At 36.6% G+C, this 17617-nt stretch overlaps 1 protein-coding gene across 4 annotated transcripts in view; it reads right to left on the bottom strand.

Moving 5' to 3' along the window:
* Positions 1 to 471: 471 nt before the first annotated feature.
* The window catches only part of LOC135215656 (protein artichoke-like), a 389065-nt gene continuing 371919 nt past the window's right edge, over positions 472 to 17617 (bottom strand). For 3 of the 4 annotated variants that reach the window (XM_064250585.1, XM_064250583.1, XM_064250584.1), the window contains 5 exons: positions 11034 to 14099; positions 8964 to 9305; positions 7573 to 7722; positions 3709 to 3924; positions 472 to 1091 (listed from right to left, as the gene is read on the bottom strand). In XM_064250585.1, coding sequence (XP_064106655.1) covers positions 816 to 1091; positions 3709 to 3924; positions 7573 to 7722; positions 8964 to 9305; positions 11034 to 14069 — 4020 coding nt within the window. In that variant the 5' untranslated portion in view covers positions 14070 to 14099 and the 3' untranslated portion in view covers positions 472 to 815. The remainder of the gene's footprint in view (positions 1092 to 3708; positions 3925 to 7572; positions 7723 to 8963; positions 9306 to 11033; positions 14100 to 17617) is intronic. The other variant, XM_064250586.1, reaches the window with a different exon arrangement.

Consider the following 17617-nt stretch of genomic DNA (forward strand, 5'->3'; position numbering starts at 1 on the left):
ATATTACAGCTCACCCAAGAGCATGATATGGTTATGCAATATATGTATATGCACAGTTCATACACACTGGGAGGGAGTATCATCATATACTGTACATTTACAGAAAAAAAAAGTAGACACATATCTACGTATGATTTTAACACTGCCTTAAAAATCATTTGAACACACTGATTGACTATGGTGCTTATTTTTCTACTTCACGTTTACTTATCTAGTTGGTTCATAAAACTACATGAATCTATATATTTACATAAGTCGATTAGATATCTCAAATATTTTGTTGCCATGTTTACATTGATATATTGTTTTCTAATACACCTCACCCACTGGGTACTAAGTAATGCCGTCATCTTTATAGTAAGCATTAATTTTATTTTTCATCATTTTTCCGTTGGTCATATATATATTTATATATATATATATATATATATATATATATATATATATATATATATATATATATATATGGAGTTCATATTATGACATAATTACAAGCATCAGTGGTTTATTCAAATGTGAGAATCACTCGCAATGAGGACATACCATCTTTTATTTTTTTTTTTTAGTTGCCCCACAGCAGGTGAGACAGACAGACATACTTAGCGCACTCACTTCAGCTAAAGAGTCTACTAAAATGCAAAGTTCCTGAGTTCCATCCATCTGCTGAATCTCGTCTCTTTCAGGGGAGAATTTTTCCATTCTGTACAGTTTTTCTTCCGAGACAGAAATGAAAGCGAAAATAACGAAAATCAAAAGTGATTACCTCGAAGTCTCTACGTTACACGTTTCGCTATCTTATTTTACACTATTTTTCCTCAACATGCCGTGTAGCCCTCGTAAGAATTAGCTTCATTCCCGGGAATGGAAAAATGCCGGTAGCTGAGGTAGTCCTGGGTACCCGGGGCGTCAGGCTTAACAGGTTCCCTTTTCTTCTTACACAGCTGGCAGCAGCAGACGACCCCGACGACCAGCGCCACAATGATGATGCCCAAGCTGACGCCGATGATGACTGCCAGGCGGTTGTCGAGGACTGTCTGGGTCTGAAGCTGCTCCAGCGTCCTGCCACGGGTGCACTTCATGTCCAGGTCCTGCTGTAGGAGAGAAAGGGACGGGAGATGCAATGGAAACACTGCTAGCTTTTATTCCTAGACTACAGAATTAAACACATCAAACTAAGCTTGTAAATATCAACCAGATTAAAGTTTCCTGAATGGATTACAAATCTAGATAAAACGAACACAAAGAGTAGAACTAAGGTCAAATCTAACAATTAACTGGGTTTCCTTACCTTCAAAAAACTTAGTAACATTAACAACAATTGTTTCTCAAATTTTATTTAGTCATACAGCACGATTTTACGCAATGTAAATCAAGTTTTAGTTACAGACTTCAAGAGTCTTGTCGCTCACAAACGAAATACTGACTAATAATCAGAAAAATAAAAGTCGCATGCGTTGTACGAACAGTAATAAAACATTTAATTTGCAAGTAAATTAATTGAAATTCAGCTACGCCATAATATGTTCTGAATTTTCTGATCTATTCGTATGTTTTGCACTTCAAGTAACAAAATCTTAAATCGGTGATACTCTGAAGCACCTGTGTATGTGGGGACACCATAAAGACGCGTTTACACCGGTCCAACTTTTCGTGCCCACAGGAGGCACGCGCCTATTTCATGAAGAGGCAAGCAGAGGCATGCCTCTGCGCAAGGGGAGGCATGCCTCAAATCTGTGCGCAGAGGCCAATGAACACGCACACGCACCTTGACGCACGTAGGCCCAAGTGTGTCTCTCTATCCCAGGTGGGGAGACTCGTGCAACAGTCGCCAGCCGCACTCCAGCCACCATTTGATAACCAAGTATTTACTCTATTGCCAGTAAGGCAGATTGGTCAAACGAAAAAATATTTACTTTATTGAGGAAGGTGGAGAGCAGGAGTCGGGAATGATTCGGGACGGCCAACCTTCCGAGAATTCCTAGGAATGCAACATCCAATGCTAGAGGTATCCGTGATGAATCACTTGACCTCTGATGAGGGATGTGTCGCCTAGCAAGACATATTCGCGTAGAAACTGTAAAACTTTTGACAGTTTTACAGTTTCTAAAACGTTGCCTACATTATTTTTTACTTCACACTATGCTATATATTAAATGATTAATGTACCAAAAAGGTGAAATTGTATAATTTAAGTTTTTGTAGTCACGATGGATATATAAGTAGATAGACACACACACAAGCACACACACACAAATATATATATATATATATATATATATATATATATACATATATATATATTATATATATATAATATATATATATATATATAATATACAGATATGATATTATATATATATAGATAGATAATAATATATAGATATAGATTTAGATATACGTACACAATATTTTTTTCAGTTTTTGTAGACAATTACAAAGCAAAATTTACATCAAGCGCTGGCAATGTGCTATTGACGAATAAAGGAATATATTATTATTATTATTATTATTATTATTATTATTATTATTATTATTATTATTATTATTATTATTACTATTGCGTTTTTCCAACAAAAATATGAAAGATCCATCAATCACAGGTGCAAAGCAAGCAACATAAAACTAGGGCGAAGGCAACCGTAAGGATGAGATTTTATAAGTTGCTTGCCATCCTAACCTCTTCTTCGACACTCACACAGACCCTCCGACGTGCAAGATATTCATTGACCGGCACTCACGCCTTTTCCTTCGATTTCGTCTTTGTCTCAAAATAACACCAGCTGCGGCAGCAGCAGCAACTGCTTTGTCGAGAGCAGACATATTGACGACTGCTTCACAGAGGCATGGGGCTATGGCATACGTGAACGTGTGTATTGCATGCGGTGAGGCATGCGTAGCCGCACGGCAACTAGACGCAACGCGCTCCGGTGTAAACGCGCATTTAGGCTTTGTTCAGATGAATGTCTTATTCTTGGTCATTACCTAACTATTAAGTAACTACATTCTAACAACCCATCTAATCTACTTTAACCAAACATAGGTTAACTTTACAAAACAGTGGGGTACGTCTCCCTTATCCCCATCATGCAGATAGGATTTCGTTATGTCCTGCGAATACAACATATATAAGTATTTCCATAAACATACTGAATCCAAAGTCTTCCTTCCTTGGAGTGACTTGCTTTCGGGGAAAAGTTCAAGTCCTAAATTTGATTGCACTGTTGACTGATATAACACTTGGTGCAACGAGTCCTTAACTTTTCCATCCCATTTAATCCGCCCAGAGGCCTTTGTTCTTTCTGAGAACAAAAGCGCTTCAGAGTTCTATGAAAGACGTATTAAAATATAGAATCAGTCACATCTATGGTATGTTTGAACATCGAAAGTTACAATTTTATTAGCAGTTTGTTATGAGGGTAATAGCTTCAATAAGATGTCCTATGGTGTCCTTGAATCATTACGTGTAGATATCTTACAGTATAAGCCAAACTGTTTGCGAAAGCTTTATCAGATTATCGTAGTTAGTGAGATTCGGGTATTTCCTATTAACTAAGTATGGTACCGTTTTTAGAAATCACTTCGATAGGCAAGAAAACGCCTACACAGCATGAAAGATACTACATAGTTAATAAGTAAATGAAATGTATGGAGAAGAAATATATATGTATATTAAATGAAGAGCACGGTAAATGTCTGTTCAAAACTAACCTGCGGTCTTTGAAGTACAACCGCAGCTTCCTCCTGCGTGTGAGGTCTTGCTCGGCTTATTGGTCGAAGGGCCGTCGTGAGTCCTTGAACGCAAATGAAGTAGTTGGTATCAGGCATAAGGCCCTCGAGTTGGTAGTTCCTGGACGGGGACTGTAGCGTCCGTGTCTTGAGTGGTCCCAAGACCCGGCCGTCCCTTGCTGACATCTGGAAGGATACCTGTCCATATAAAGAAGCTCATTAGTTGTATATCCTGTTGGTTTGAATGATCATTGAATATGGAATTGATGAGGGGTTAGCAATGCTATGATTCAATAGATATAGGGGCAAATGAGGGACAATATTTCTCGGCTTAAATTTTAGTCGTTCAGGGTAATCCTCCGTCCGCTTATTCTACTGCGGAATAAAAAGCGAGTTCTTTCATATTGCTGTTGAACGGAGGTTTGATACTCACGCTATTAAACAAGAGGAATTTATTATCATTATTATGAAGCTTGTTTGACTAAACTTGAACGCATTCTTTACCACGTCAAATCTAATCTAGATGGCAAGTAACAACGGCAATATCCATGTATGCAACTTTTATGCAATGAGATTTTCATTGTAACAGTTATCTATATCTTTTAACAGGATGTTTTCCATATCAGTTTTGGAGGATACGATTAACTTGCGTAGATGATATTTCAAAACTTCCAAACTTTAAAAAATGACTGAATCTATTAGATTTTAATTACAGTGAAAATTAACCATTTTCATCGGTCGAGCTAAGAAGAAACGAAGTCAACGGAGCCTCTCTTTTTTTTAGAACAAGACAATTAAGTCTTGATCGATTAAACACGCTCCCAGAAAGTTCATTACAGCAAGTATAATATCGTTGGCCCCGAACTGAACTTTAAAATCTTTGCAACAAGACTAAAAGTATTCGTCGTCCTTAGTCTATATCCACAGTAACAGAACAAAATTAGAAAAAATAAAAGAGAAAACAAAATAGTTGCCAGTCTTGTAAAAAATAATAATTCCCAATGCTGAAAGAAACACAAACAAGATTCTAATTTAGCCTCGTGTATAGATATCACTTCATCACATTATCATTAATAAATCATTCAAACAGTCCACTGTTGATAATGCAGTTTCAAAGTTCAAAGAAAACAGTTTATTAGTTAGAAGGATTAGCAACAACATGAGTTATAGCTGTGGTAGTAGTACTTGTATTATCGTAACAATTGCTAGCTCCTCAACTCACCGGTCAAAATCGTTAAAACGTTGACAGCCATTAGTAGTGATTAATGATTCATTAATTAATGAGAAGACGAATGGAAAGAAGTCCCTTGCGTTAATGGCGCGTAGCCTTCTCTTTCCGTCACATCAATTTGCCTCCCTTTTCCGAAGATCGTCATTACACTCGTCCCACATTAGTTAACTCGCTTTGTCTGCCTTTCTCCTTTAACCAGTTCGAAAAAATACGTCCGCAAGCAACGTCCTTTTTATGCTATTCATAATTTATTACTGAGAGAGGCGGGTGGCATTGCATTCGTAAGAAGGATGGCATTGTCAATCATTTCTCATTTTACATGATCACAGTTCACTATTGGTTCGTGAAGAAGGCTTCCCACGACTCAGTAGCACGTCATATTTTTCATCGTTTGTGTACATTAGGATAATCAAGTATTTCAAATATAACGGACATACAGATGAGAAAATACAAAATAAGATAAGAATACTAATATTAAAAAAACAATCTTTAAAATCCTCCAAAACGAATGACCCACTTAATTATCTTAATTTTCATATTCCCAAAATTATTATTTTCCTAAATATCCAATTTGGTTTAATGCTCTCTCTCTCGCTCTCTCTCTCTCTCTCTCTCTCTCTCTCTCTCTCTCCTCCTGTAAATGAGTATCTCAGTTGCTTTCACATACAAATAGCAACGCAAAAGACTAGAATCATCAAGTGGAGAATTCCTGATATCTTAAAAAAATGTTCATGTTCGCATAAAAGGTATGTTCGAGTCACTTCATAACCAAATACAAAGTAGATTTGAGGCTTTCATACGCCAGTTCACAACCAATAATTCACGAGCCTCACTTTGAAGTTTCGGAAACAGAACTTTCCTCGTAGTTTGTTCAGGATCTAGATAAGACACTCTCGCTCACTTTTGAAGAAACTGAGAAAGAAAGCCCTTCAGTTTGCGAAGTTCCACAGACCGTCAATTATAAGCGTTACGAATTTGTCAATGACATGCATTACAAAAAGTTGGAAAACTGTTAGGTTTTCTTTTTTAACAAATCAGGAGTATTTTAATCATTAGGATGGTTTGTTCTGACTTTCCCTTTTTCTTGTTTAGTCCTGTTTATCTTAACATTCAAGTTGAAAGCAGAAACCAAAAATATGGCTGCCAGTTGCTATAGCAAGTGTTTTTCAAAGTATCTTTAAAATCTTCCATATACTAGTATAAAAAAAAAAAAAAAAACTAGCGGGTACCTAGATAAGCCAATATAAACAAATAAACTAGCAACTTGAGAAACTTTCAAAGAGAAGAGGAAGACAGGGAGATAAAAAAGTAAGACATAATAATAAGCCTTTTTGACCCAGGTGAGTTTGCCACATAGCATGTTGGTCTGACTATGTTCCCTTCACTTGTATTTCATTTTCTCGTGTATCCTCCGTTCTTTCTATTCGCCCAGTGATTCTCGATGTATTATCTTGCTCTTATTCGTTAGAAAGATATATAATTAAATAGGATGATCTTGTTTTGATGTTTACTTATGAAACTTCAGCGATCGAGAATGGCCGCTTAAAGGGTTTTGTAGTCTGTCAGACATCATACGTTTTTTTATTTACGAATTCTCAATCTCTTCCGCACCTCCAGTGATTCCTGTTAACGGAATTTTTGTGATATTCCTTTATCTTGTTTGCTGAACTAGTACTGCCTGATAATTTCTCCGAAGTTTCTCTTCTCTCGCTACCCATAACAAGATCGTTCATAATGAAATCGTTTGAAAAGACGCGGAAATCTCCAGCAAACTTTCCTCCACATCTGCAGGCAGGTACAAAAACAACAGGTAAAAATCAAACCGAAAGTTGCCCAGGGGACACAGCCCTGCCGCTCGAAGGACCTTCAGCAACAAAAGGCCAAACAAGTAAAAATGTCACTCCTCGAAAACCGAAGTTTATGTGGGCAATTTCACTAGACCTTCGTGGCCCTCAGCGGTGTCCCGGAGAACCTTACTAGTCCTCCTTGGCCTCAACATTCGCAAGACAGCTCTTGAGAGAATGCGTCAAGAAATGTTTTGGAAGAATAGCGGCCCCGGGGCCTGGGTCGAAGAATGGGAGGGGAAAGAAATCTGGAATGACTCCAGGGGAAATCATGGAATGATGGAAAATCACGATAAATCAAGGATTTTCCTTCTTTCGATTTCAGAAAGGCTTCGAAAATGTTCGTAGACTTTATCCTTCATAAATCATTGGTTTTTTAGTGGAGCTTCCTTCTTTCTCAATGACCGACATTTTACGCTTCGTAGTCTTCAGTTATCGCACAAGTTCTGCTTAATGCTTTCGTTACCATTTTTTATTACATCGAATGTTCTCGTAGACACAAAGAACATATACATACAGACACACAGAGAAAACACTCGCGTCATTGGACTGTATTGACAAAGTTTACTCATGCGTATGGAGAAAAAGAGAGAGAGAGAGAGAGAAAGGCGGGCGGGGGGATATAACCCATCATGGTTTCTTTTATATAATTTCCCCTTCTGACATTCGTAAGGAGTTTTTTTTTCCGTATCAGTGACCATACTAAAACCAGTCTCTTATTAGGGAGTTTTTCTCAAACCAAAATACGACGTCCGATCTGTGGAGTCCTACCTTAAACCCGTTGATGTCGGAGGAATTGGTGGCCTGCCAGGATACTAATAATGACTGGCTCTGGATATCTTGGATTGCCAGCCGTAGGATAAGTGGCTGCGGACAAAACGCCGAGGAGGACAATTCTAAAAATGGATGACCCAATAAACTCTGGAAAAAAAATAATGAGTTTTGGTTAGACAGACTTGATGAATACCTGGAAGTTATGAAGAGGGTGAAACAAAGTACGTTGTTTTCTCCTACCTAACGAATGTGTTTGCTTGGTCAGGAAAGATAGACTGTGGGAGGGAAAGTTGCTTGTTAAAATGTAGAATTGCCTTCGTTTAGGAACGAAAAACTTTTATTGATCTTAAACCCTTAATTCTTAAAATATTAATTATACAGATTCTAACAACAGTAGCAACGAAAAAATGCGTATACATCAGGGTGTCATTTTTTGTTGTTGAAAGTATTCAATAGATATCAGTAAGAATATCTGAATAACAACATATTCAACTTCAATTTTAAAAATGTGAAATTTTAATTTCTCTTTTATTTTTAACTTACAATCAGTTTTGTGAAAAAAAGGAAAATGATAAAACACATGACGCCAGAGACAATAATAATCTTCATAAATCCCTAATATGACGGTTTAAGCAGATGTCACATCATATTAATCATTTTAGGTAGAAGGCCCATCACCATAAATCCTAATCTCTACCAAGATATTTACAGACTTAAAATTTCTATTACTCTCGTGTTAAAACTTTCATTAAAAAAATTGCCGAAGCATCACTCACTAAATATTCTCTCGTTCCTCATGGTATAGATCTTTTGAATTTATCTAGGCATTAATCTTATCGTAAATTTTACACATGTAAGATATTTATATAACAAGCAAATAAACCCTAGATTTATCTAATGATTAGTAACCATGCAATGCATGATATCATCTGTTACTCTGCATATTCAAGGGGTTTTCATCTGTAAAACTAAATGTATCGGTTTATAAAATATCTTTTTTATTATAAGTTTAATTCCTGAAAAGACAAAGTTGTACTACACTAAAAGAAAAGAAATATGAAACATGGTAATAGATTGAGCCAAAAATTATATATAATAAATTTTATTTAAAATGGCTTCATTCATGAAAGGTTGGTATAATCAAAATTTAGACAGGACGAATGATTGACCAAAGCAGTCTATAAATAAACGCTCTGTCGAGACATGGAATATTTAAAACTCAAGTACCTCCAGTGACGATCAGAATTACCAGTCGACTTGAAGTGTTTAGTCAAATTATCCTATGCCATGCTAGGTGCATTGTCATTAACCTTAAAACGCTTGTGAACCAGAGAAAGGTATCTGACTGACTTTTCGAAGCGCGTTAGGTATAATTCAAGTCAACTTGCCTTCGGCAGATCGCAAGACAAAGCGTCTGGATCCTCGACGTAAGACAGATGGTTTTGCAGCCACGACCACAGCTCACTGACTTCGCAGCCGCAGTTCCAAGGGTTACCACCGAGCTTGAGAGTCTTGAGGGTTCTTTCGACCGGCTCGAGAGCCACCGTGTGAAGAGCCTCGAGGTTATTGTTGGAAATATCCAGATAACGCAGGCTGCTGAGGGGTGTGAACGAGCGAGGGTGAATGTTGGCAATCCAGTTGGAATGCAGGAGAAGCTTTTCCACGCCACTGCCATGCCGGAAAGTCGTTTCCTCGAGATCCGTCACCATGTTGGAGGATGCATCTATCACCTGGCGAAGTATAAGATCAGGTAGCACTGTTTCTTAGTTCTAATCATCAACAGCGTTAAACTAGGGCTACACCAGTCACTGCTAAATCACCTATTCATTTCAAAGGTTCATTTGATAACTGATGCTATATTTACTCGGTTTCATTCTCTCCAAATTTCATTCATTTCCATTGTTTAACTGGCTATTCTACGTAACAACGTATCTTACAAATGTTTGTGCAATTATTTGAAGAAAGAAAATTGTTTACAGATGAAATGAAATCCGGTGCTTTACAGACAAATGTGCCTAATTAAGATTTTAAATTATGGTTTTAAAAAATGCTTTTTCAAGTGCCGAAGGTCCATCTGTAAGTAAAGCGTTTTGTTGCGTTTCCAAGTATTTTTTTTAAAAGTATAATGAATATGTATTTATTCTAGATTTTTCTCAAATCTCATAGCAAATACCAACATCTGAACTTCTTGAAGACAGCAGAACATAGGTAAGTAAAATATTTTATTCTATTCATATCGACATTGAAATTATTTTCGGTTGAGAGTAATCTACACCTTTTAAAGTGCCCATAAAATGTCTGGGTAGGAAAATGTTTTCAAATGTCGTTTGCAAATACAATTCTTATACGTTGCCTAAATTTCACAACGGTAAGGTCATAACATTTGAATTCCGCCGCACCTCTGAAATTGCAGCCCTAAATAGCTACGGTGTTCCCGAGCGTTACTTGGAAATTGTAATCAATTTGTATTCATTCAATTAATATGGAGAACAATTCCAACTCAGATGGCGAGAACAATGGCGGGAGGACCTACAGAAATCCACGACTGCCTCTGTGTTAGAAGTAAGCAGCCACGTTCCTGGCAATTAATAATAGCGGGCGCGAGCCATTTCCTTGCTATTTAGGCAGTAGATGAGAAGACTAATTACTTTTTTGCTAATATATTTCACTTTCTTAACTGCCCAAGATGTGAAAAAAGGACGTGAGAGAGAGAGAGAGAGAGAGAGAGAGAGAGAGAGAGAGAGAGAGAGAGAGAGAGAGAGAGAGAGAGAGAATCTGTGGCTAAGAGAGTTTTAATACAAATTATATATTTCTATTTCCAGCTAGGTAAACCAAATATAAGCTCCTTATTCCGATAGGCCTCCTGTTATTCATTGCTAATATATATATATATATATATATATATACTCTTATATATATATATATATATATATATATATATATATATATGTATTTATATATATTGAACTATTCTTTTTACGATTGCGTAAACAAGTACAGAAAGTATTGTACTGTAAGAGTGAGTGCCTGTTTTATAGAAGTGATGCTAATATTGTAGTTAAAAAAATCCTTTTTTCCGAACTTTTTTCAATTCACTCATAACCATCATACAGAATTTGCGTTTAACTGTCCTCTACCTCAAACCAAAAATTCAAACTGACGGTTGCATGCATCAAATTTAGATAAAAACAATAGGACATGCCGCAATGTTTTAAAACAAATAGAAGCGATCAAATATTTCACAAAGAAAAAACTAGGAGTTAGATAACGATAATATAAAATAATTAAATTTTTAATACGAAAAACATGTGGTACCATTAGCCATCTTTCTAAACCAATAATCTTAAATATGTAGAATAGTTCCGATCCAAGTCATAACCTAGCCTATCCTAGAGAGGTACTTTGCATACAGTACGAATATCACCCATATACAAATATCAGCTTTGAATACAACTTACCTTTACTGTGTGAGAATCCGAGGGAAGTTGGTCAAGCTTTTTTATATTATTCCCGGTAAGGTTGAGGTGGGTCAGAGCTCTAAGCCCTCGAAGGCGTTCTCTCGGTAAGATCTCCAGGTGATTAAATCCGAGATTTAGATGAGCCAGCTGGGTAAGATTTCGGAAGCATCCTGGGGATAGTTTCCCAATCGACGCGTGGGCCAGGTTGAGGGAACGTAGAGATGGAGTCAGGAGTAAATCAGAGCTTGTCAGGATGGTGAGATTCGTTCTGGTAGCTTCCAGTTCCTCTAGGTTGTTAAGGGTGGGACCCCCGATGACCCTCTTTCCAGTAATTCTTTTCAGTGGATTTCCAGACATATTTAGGGTAGTCAAGTCTGTCATCCCATCAAGGAACATTGCATTAGGAATTTGCTCAAAATGATTGTCAGCCAGGTTCAACTTTGTTATTCTCAAATTGGCAAAGATACCTGGTGGAAAATCTGAAATTTTGTTTTCTGAAAGATCTAATACTTTCAAGTACCTTAACCCTGAAAATACTGTGTTATCCATTTCTCTCAGATATGTATTAGATAGGTATAGTTCTCGGAGCCGTGTTAGACCGCTCAGAGCATCTGTTAATTCTACCAGTGGGTTTCCTGTTAGTGTTAAGGTTTCTAATTTCGTGAGTCCAGCTAAGGTAGCAAACACTTTGTTTGTCAGATTATTATATGACAAATCAATATCCTTCAGTCCCCACATTTTTTGGAAGAGTGCAGCTGTAAGTGATCTAAAAACATTTCTGGATAGATTAATTGTTTTTAGCACAGAAGCTTCAGCTAACAAATGTGCTGGTAGACTAGACAATTTACAGCCACTCAGGTCTAGAGTGACCAAGTTCGGCAAACTGTACAAAGCATCTTCCTCAATATTTTCAAATTTGTTATCTGCTAAATTAAGAACTTTGACGTTACGGGCATTGAGGAAAATTCTGTTCAGGGCTATCAGCATGTTTCCTTTCAAGTTTAACTCTTCTAGTTTCAATAAATCTACGAAAGAATCATGATCAATCTCACTAATCATTGAACCTTGTAAATTGAGGGTTCTAATAGGAAGAGAGCCTTCAAAAACATACCTCCTAATTACGTAGATCTGATTATTTGAGAGATCTAGCTCATGGAGCTTGATTAGTTTCTGGAAAGACTGGGGTTCTATATCCATAATCAGATTATTATCCAAGTACAACTTCTCCAAAGAAAATAACTCTTCAAACAGCAGCGAATTGATATGTTTCAGCTTATTGTGAGAGAGGGATAAATGCTGAAGTTTCCTCATACTTTTAAAGGATTTATCCTCAATATGCCTTATCTGGTTATGTTCTAAGTAGAGTTCCCGCATAGATCCCAAATCGCCCAGCATTGATTCCTTGATTACCGTAATATTATTATGATTCAACCAGAATATTTCAAGCTTGTCTTGTCCTCTGAATGCATCTACGTGAACGGCTTTGATTTCATTTCTTGATAATTTAAGAGCAATTAGGTTCGCGGGATATCGACTGAGGCAGTCTGGGAATTCTTGGAGTTTATTGTTTTCTAAATTTAAGTGTTGAAGATTTTCTAAGGTCGAAAATGATTCTTTACCAATGGATTCGATTTCATTATTCTGCAAATGTAATTCAAGAAGGTTAGATAGCGGGGAAAATATTCCTGTTTCAATTTTCGTTAATTTGTTGTTCTGAAGTCTCAGCTCCCGTAGCTCCACAAGCTGAGTGAAAGTGCCATCTCTGAGACTGGAAATGCGGTTGTTGTCCAGACTGAGTGAGTTCAGGCTTCTTGTTGTGGAGAATAGAGTTGCCGGGATATCGGCAATATTGTTAGAACTCAACTGGAGGTTGAAGAGCATTTCCAAATTGAGGAAAGCTCCACTTTCAATATCGTGAATCTCATTGTTCTGAAGGTAGAGTACAGACACCTTTGGAGAATTATTGAACGTGTTGTTAGTGATTTTCAAAATGTTGTTATTTGTTAAAAAGACCTCTTGTAATTCTGTAAGATTGGAAAATAAACCATTACTTATCGAATGCAGATGATTATCTCCCAGATCTACAACTCTTAACGATGGAGTAAAGGTGAAGGTCTCTGGAGCGAGGTGCATGATGTCGTTATGACTTATGTAGAGAGTCTGTAATTTATCATTATAAAAAAATGCATCGAATGCAATGTTTGTAATATCATTCATATACACTGAAAGTGACACGAGTTCTGGCATTGTTTTTAAACTATTTTTGTTAAGTTCCACAAAACGGTTGCTACTTAAATCCACCACTTCAAGGGCGGGTAACTGTGAGTAGCCATCACTCACAATATCAGAAATCCTGTTCCAAGTTACCTTTAATGTTCTTAGTTTGTTGAGACGTTTCAGAGCAGATATTGGAAGCTGCTTCAGCTTATTGCTCATAAGATTCAGCTCCTCAAGAGTTTCCTCAAGGCCCCCAAAGGCATATTCTGATATCAATTTGATCTCATTTCCTTTGAGATTAAGACTCGTTAACTTCATATTGAGGAAAGTATAACTCTCCAGCACTGTGATGTTATTTGCTTCAAGATCAAGCGATTTCAATTTTGACAACTTTTGAAGGGAAGATTGTGGGACGGTAGAGAGTCGGCTATGCATGATAGTTAAACTCTCTAAAGAATTTTCCAAGCCGTCAAAAGTTCTGTCTGCTACAGTCTGTATGCTGGAATGTGATATTTGTAGAGTAATGACCCCATTGCTCTGCACGAAGAACCCGGGAGAAAGATGGGTGATGTCAGAATCGAGGTCATAAATGCTAAGTGACGTCACAGGACGCTCAATAAGGCTGAGGACCCTCGACACCGTGGCCAAGGGTAGCCCCGAGCATTCCAAGAAGACCCCATCGTCGAAGTGGTAACAAGGACAATAGGAGTTGTCTTCGAATGATGGGCAAGCTGTCCCTGAGATATCTTGTGTTCCTTCAACATCTTGAATTCCTGTTTCCCATGCCACTGCAAGGGTGGCAAGGATCAGCCAGTCCATAGTCAATATCAGCTCTTGGTCATGCTGAATCTGCAAGGGGAGAGAGAAATAAATGGGTCAATATCTCTTACGCCTTAAATTAAATGTAACAGAAATTTTTGTTTCAAATACTATAACAGTGGGATATTGTGCTGCCACTCAGCGAACAGAAAAAATGCAAATAAAAGCATTATGTATAATAGTTCCTTTAAATACATAGTCTAGATTTATTCTCTACTTTCGCCCATATTTCCATTGAAGTTTGCCCACTCGAACAGTGCTAAGGGTTATAAAGTTATTCCGTATTTATTCATTTATTTATTTTTACATACATACATACATACATACATACATACATACATACATACATACATACATACATATCATTTCATAACGGTAAGAGAACTCTCAATTTGGCGCAACGAAAGAAACTTACTATATCAGCATTGCATAGCCCTATACTTTTATTAATATAATATATCTTGTAAGCGTAGGGCTATTCATATAGATTTCAACACTTACAGTGTGAGCAAGCGTACAGATATGCTTAAACTAACATAATTTTTAAACCTGTAAATAGGCTAATTAAAACGGAAGATGATTACGGTATAAGGAAGGGATAAATATTAACTGCAACCTCGGATAGCATTTGGGAATTCGGTTATTACCGCTATACTCATCTCTACTTTAACTGTGACTAGCCATAAATCAGAGCAGGTCGTTTTGGGATTGTAAGTTCGCTTTAAAGAGAGTTTGTACGGCCCGGTATGACCTAAAAGTTTTGAGGAGTCAGGCCTTAGAAATATCAGTCTTTTTAATAACTTCAAACCACCGTTAAGTTGTAGCATAACAGAAAGCACTCAAGTCATATTTAAATCAAAAACAAGTTCCTCCTGAATATACTGTACTCTCTTTAGGCAAACATATAACGCATACACTTAGCCACATTGATAAGCTGTCAAATGATGCAGTTCTGATCTGAGACGAAAGGAACTAGCAGCTAGGCCTAATGCGATTCATCGAGCTCTGGTGACACCCGTGATTCTGCGTAAATAACCATAAACGGTAGTCTCTTCAATTCAGAGTTTACTTTTCACAGCGCTGGTAAATGCTGTCATCTGATACTTTTAATATTCCCCAAAGAAAAGTACTCTCTACAAAGTTTCTTCTATCTAGAGGTTGCAATATTAACGCGGCATAGAGGAATATTTTTCTCCTGAGATTTTGTCCATATGGACAAAATTGCATGCAGAAAGATTTCAAGTCTTTTCTCTTATTTGTCCATAATCCATAGGATTGATTCAGCCGGGCCTCTTGCGTTAGAACTTGCTGCTGATCTCGCACATTGTCTACATCAGCATTATACTGATTTAGAATTCTGTCACATTGACAAGGTAGGGACTTTGACTTATTCTAAATGTAAAATGTTAACGCGCAGTATATCACATAATAACTGATTTTTAGAGGCAATGTATCCATCGAGTTCAATTATATTAGTTTTAACCTTACAGTTTTACCTGGTTTTTGCATTTTTTTAGCATGATATTTTATTCAAAGATTGCTCGCCAATTTAAGATCCTCTTGATTTGCTTCATTTGAATGTAGGTATTCTTTCGTAAGCTTACCTGTTACAATCCACATTATGTTTTTATTGAGCGTCAAATAACCTTCTGTTTAATTAATAAATTAGGAAAATCAGGATAAATTCTCTATTTTATTTTTTTGTAGGTATCATTCACCTGTAAACTCCCCCAAGCGCTGACATCTATTGGAAAACAAGTAAAAAATTTAAAGTCTTCCTTCGTTTATTCGTAATGGTTCCTGTTTTATTAATGTTTACTCAATCTTTCTGCTGCATGCTTCATAGGTCACAGCAATCATGCATTTATTAGTTTCAAGATTTTGCTTGTTTTTCTGTTAATATACAGGTTGGTTTCTTTCGACGATGCACACAGACCTGATATTTTAAAAAACATTACTTCAGTGAACACTAAATTTCTTGAATGTCATTTTTTTTTTCATAGAAAAACTACATACAGAGAATGATAACCAACTCAATTTTATGCTATAAAAACTAAGTACAGAAGATTATCCGATGTCAGGACAGCTTAAGCTGTCGCAATCAGCCATCAAATCATTTCACGTGCAATGACCGGGTAATAAATACTAAAAACATTGCGAACCAGCAGTAATATTATATATATATTATATTATATATATATATATATACTATATATATATATATATATATATATATATGTGTGTGTGTGTGTGTGTATGTATATATATAATATCTATATATCATATTATATATGTATATATACGATATGATATATATGTGTGGTTTGTGTGTGTGTGTGTGTGTGTTTTATATATATATATATAATATATATATAGATTATATACATATAATATACATACATACATACATACATACATACACACATAACTATGCAACCATTCGTGTGGGTATTTGTTTATCGTTTCCCCCAGCAGCTGTCTGCGAATAAGCAAATCTTACTGCAAACAGGTTCATATCCCATATAAAGTAACAGTTTCATAATAGATAAATCATGACCGGCCTTACCCTTAGATTTAATTCAGGTTGCCGAGCCTTCAAAAGTAAATATATGATTACCTTTATATCTTTGGCCTTAATGACCAATCACACTGTTACTACGACATTACATCTTTTAATAATGCCAGACAGAGGGTAAAACCAGGCACTCAGAGAAACTTAACTTCCCATTTTCAGGGAGACTTATTTTCCCATATCGATGTTCATCGCGAGCCCAGTTTTCAATACCTCCACGGGCTGTATGAAATCCTCATCAAACAGTCGTCTCAATCATCGTTATTTTTGTGGAATAGCCAATCGGGTAACGTGGTGGCTTTTAATGACATAGCTAATACCCCGTCCCTTTCATGCCTCAATTTACTATTTTTGTCGTGATTTATCCAACTTTTTCACTGAGCCCTGAAAAGGACCTCAGATCTCTCTCCTCGTTGAAAGAGCCTGAATGAGATGAAGAGAGTATCTGGAATGCTTCTACTTATTTCATGACGTCACTGTTTTGTTAGTGGTTTTTCTAACATCTTCGTTTATCATACAGTATGTGACATGATATCTGAGGTCGCTTGGGAATCGTTTAAAAGATAAATCATGCAATTAATCATAACCTACGCCAAACTTACTGATTCGATAAAGCTCGGATACGAGAAACACCTTGGATTTATTTTTCATTTCTGAAAATTGATCATGAAAAATCATTACCTACTCATGGACAATAGAGCTTCTCCTTTAAATATTTCATTTTCGGAAATTATGATTTTCCGACACTTGAATAAATGCCGCTCCTATCAGTTGCCAGTTCTTACTTTTGAAGGTCGTTTCTCTCTCTGACGTTATTCCCTTATCAAAAAAGGCTACTCAACAATCACATGTTTTTCTCAAAAAGTTGTGCCAAAACCTCTATCAATATATTACATACGGATTTCATAGGATATGATTTATGCCTCAACATAAATACTCATTTTGACTTCTGCTCTTGTAATCTGCAATAAGAAGA

Source organism: Macrobrachium nipponense, chromosome 5, assembly GCF_015104395.2.
Source record: "Macrobrachium nipponense isolate FS-2020 chromosome 5, ASM1510439v2, whole genome shotgun sequence".
Taxonomy (NCBI): domain Eukaryota; kingdom Metazoa; phylum Arthropoda; class Malacostraca; order Decapoda; family Palaemonidae; genus Macrobrachium; species Macrobrachium nipponense.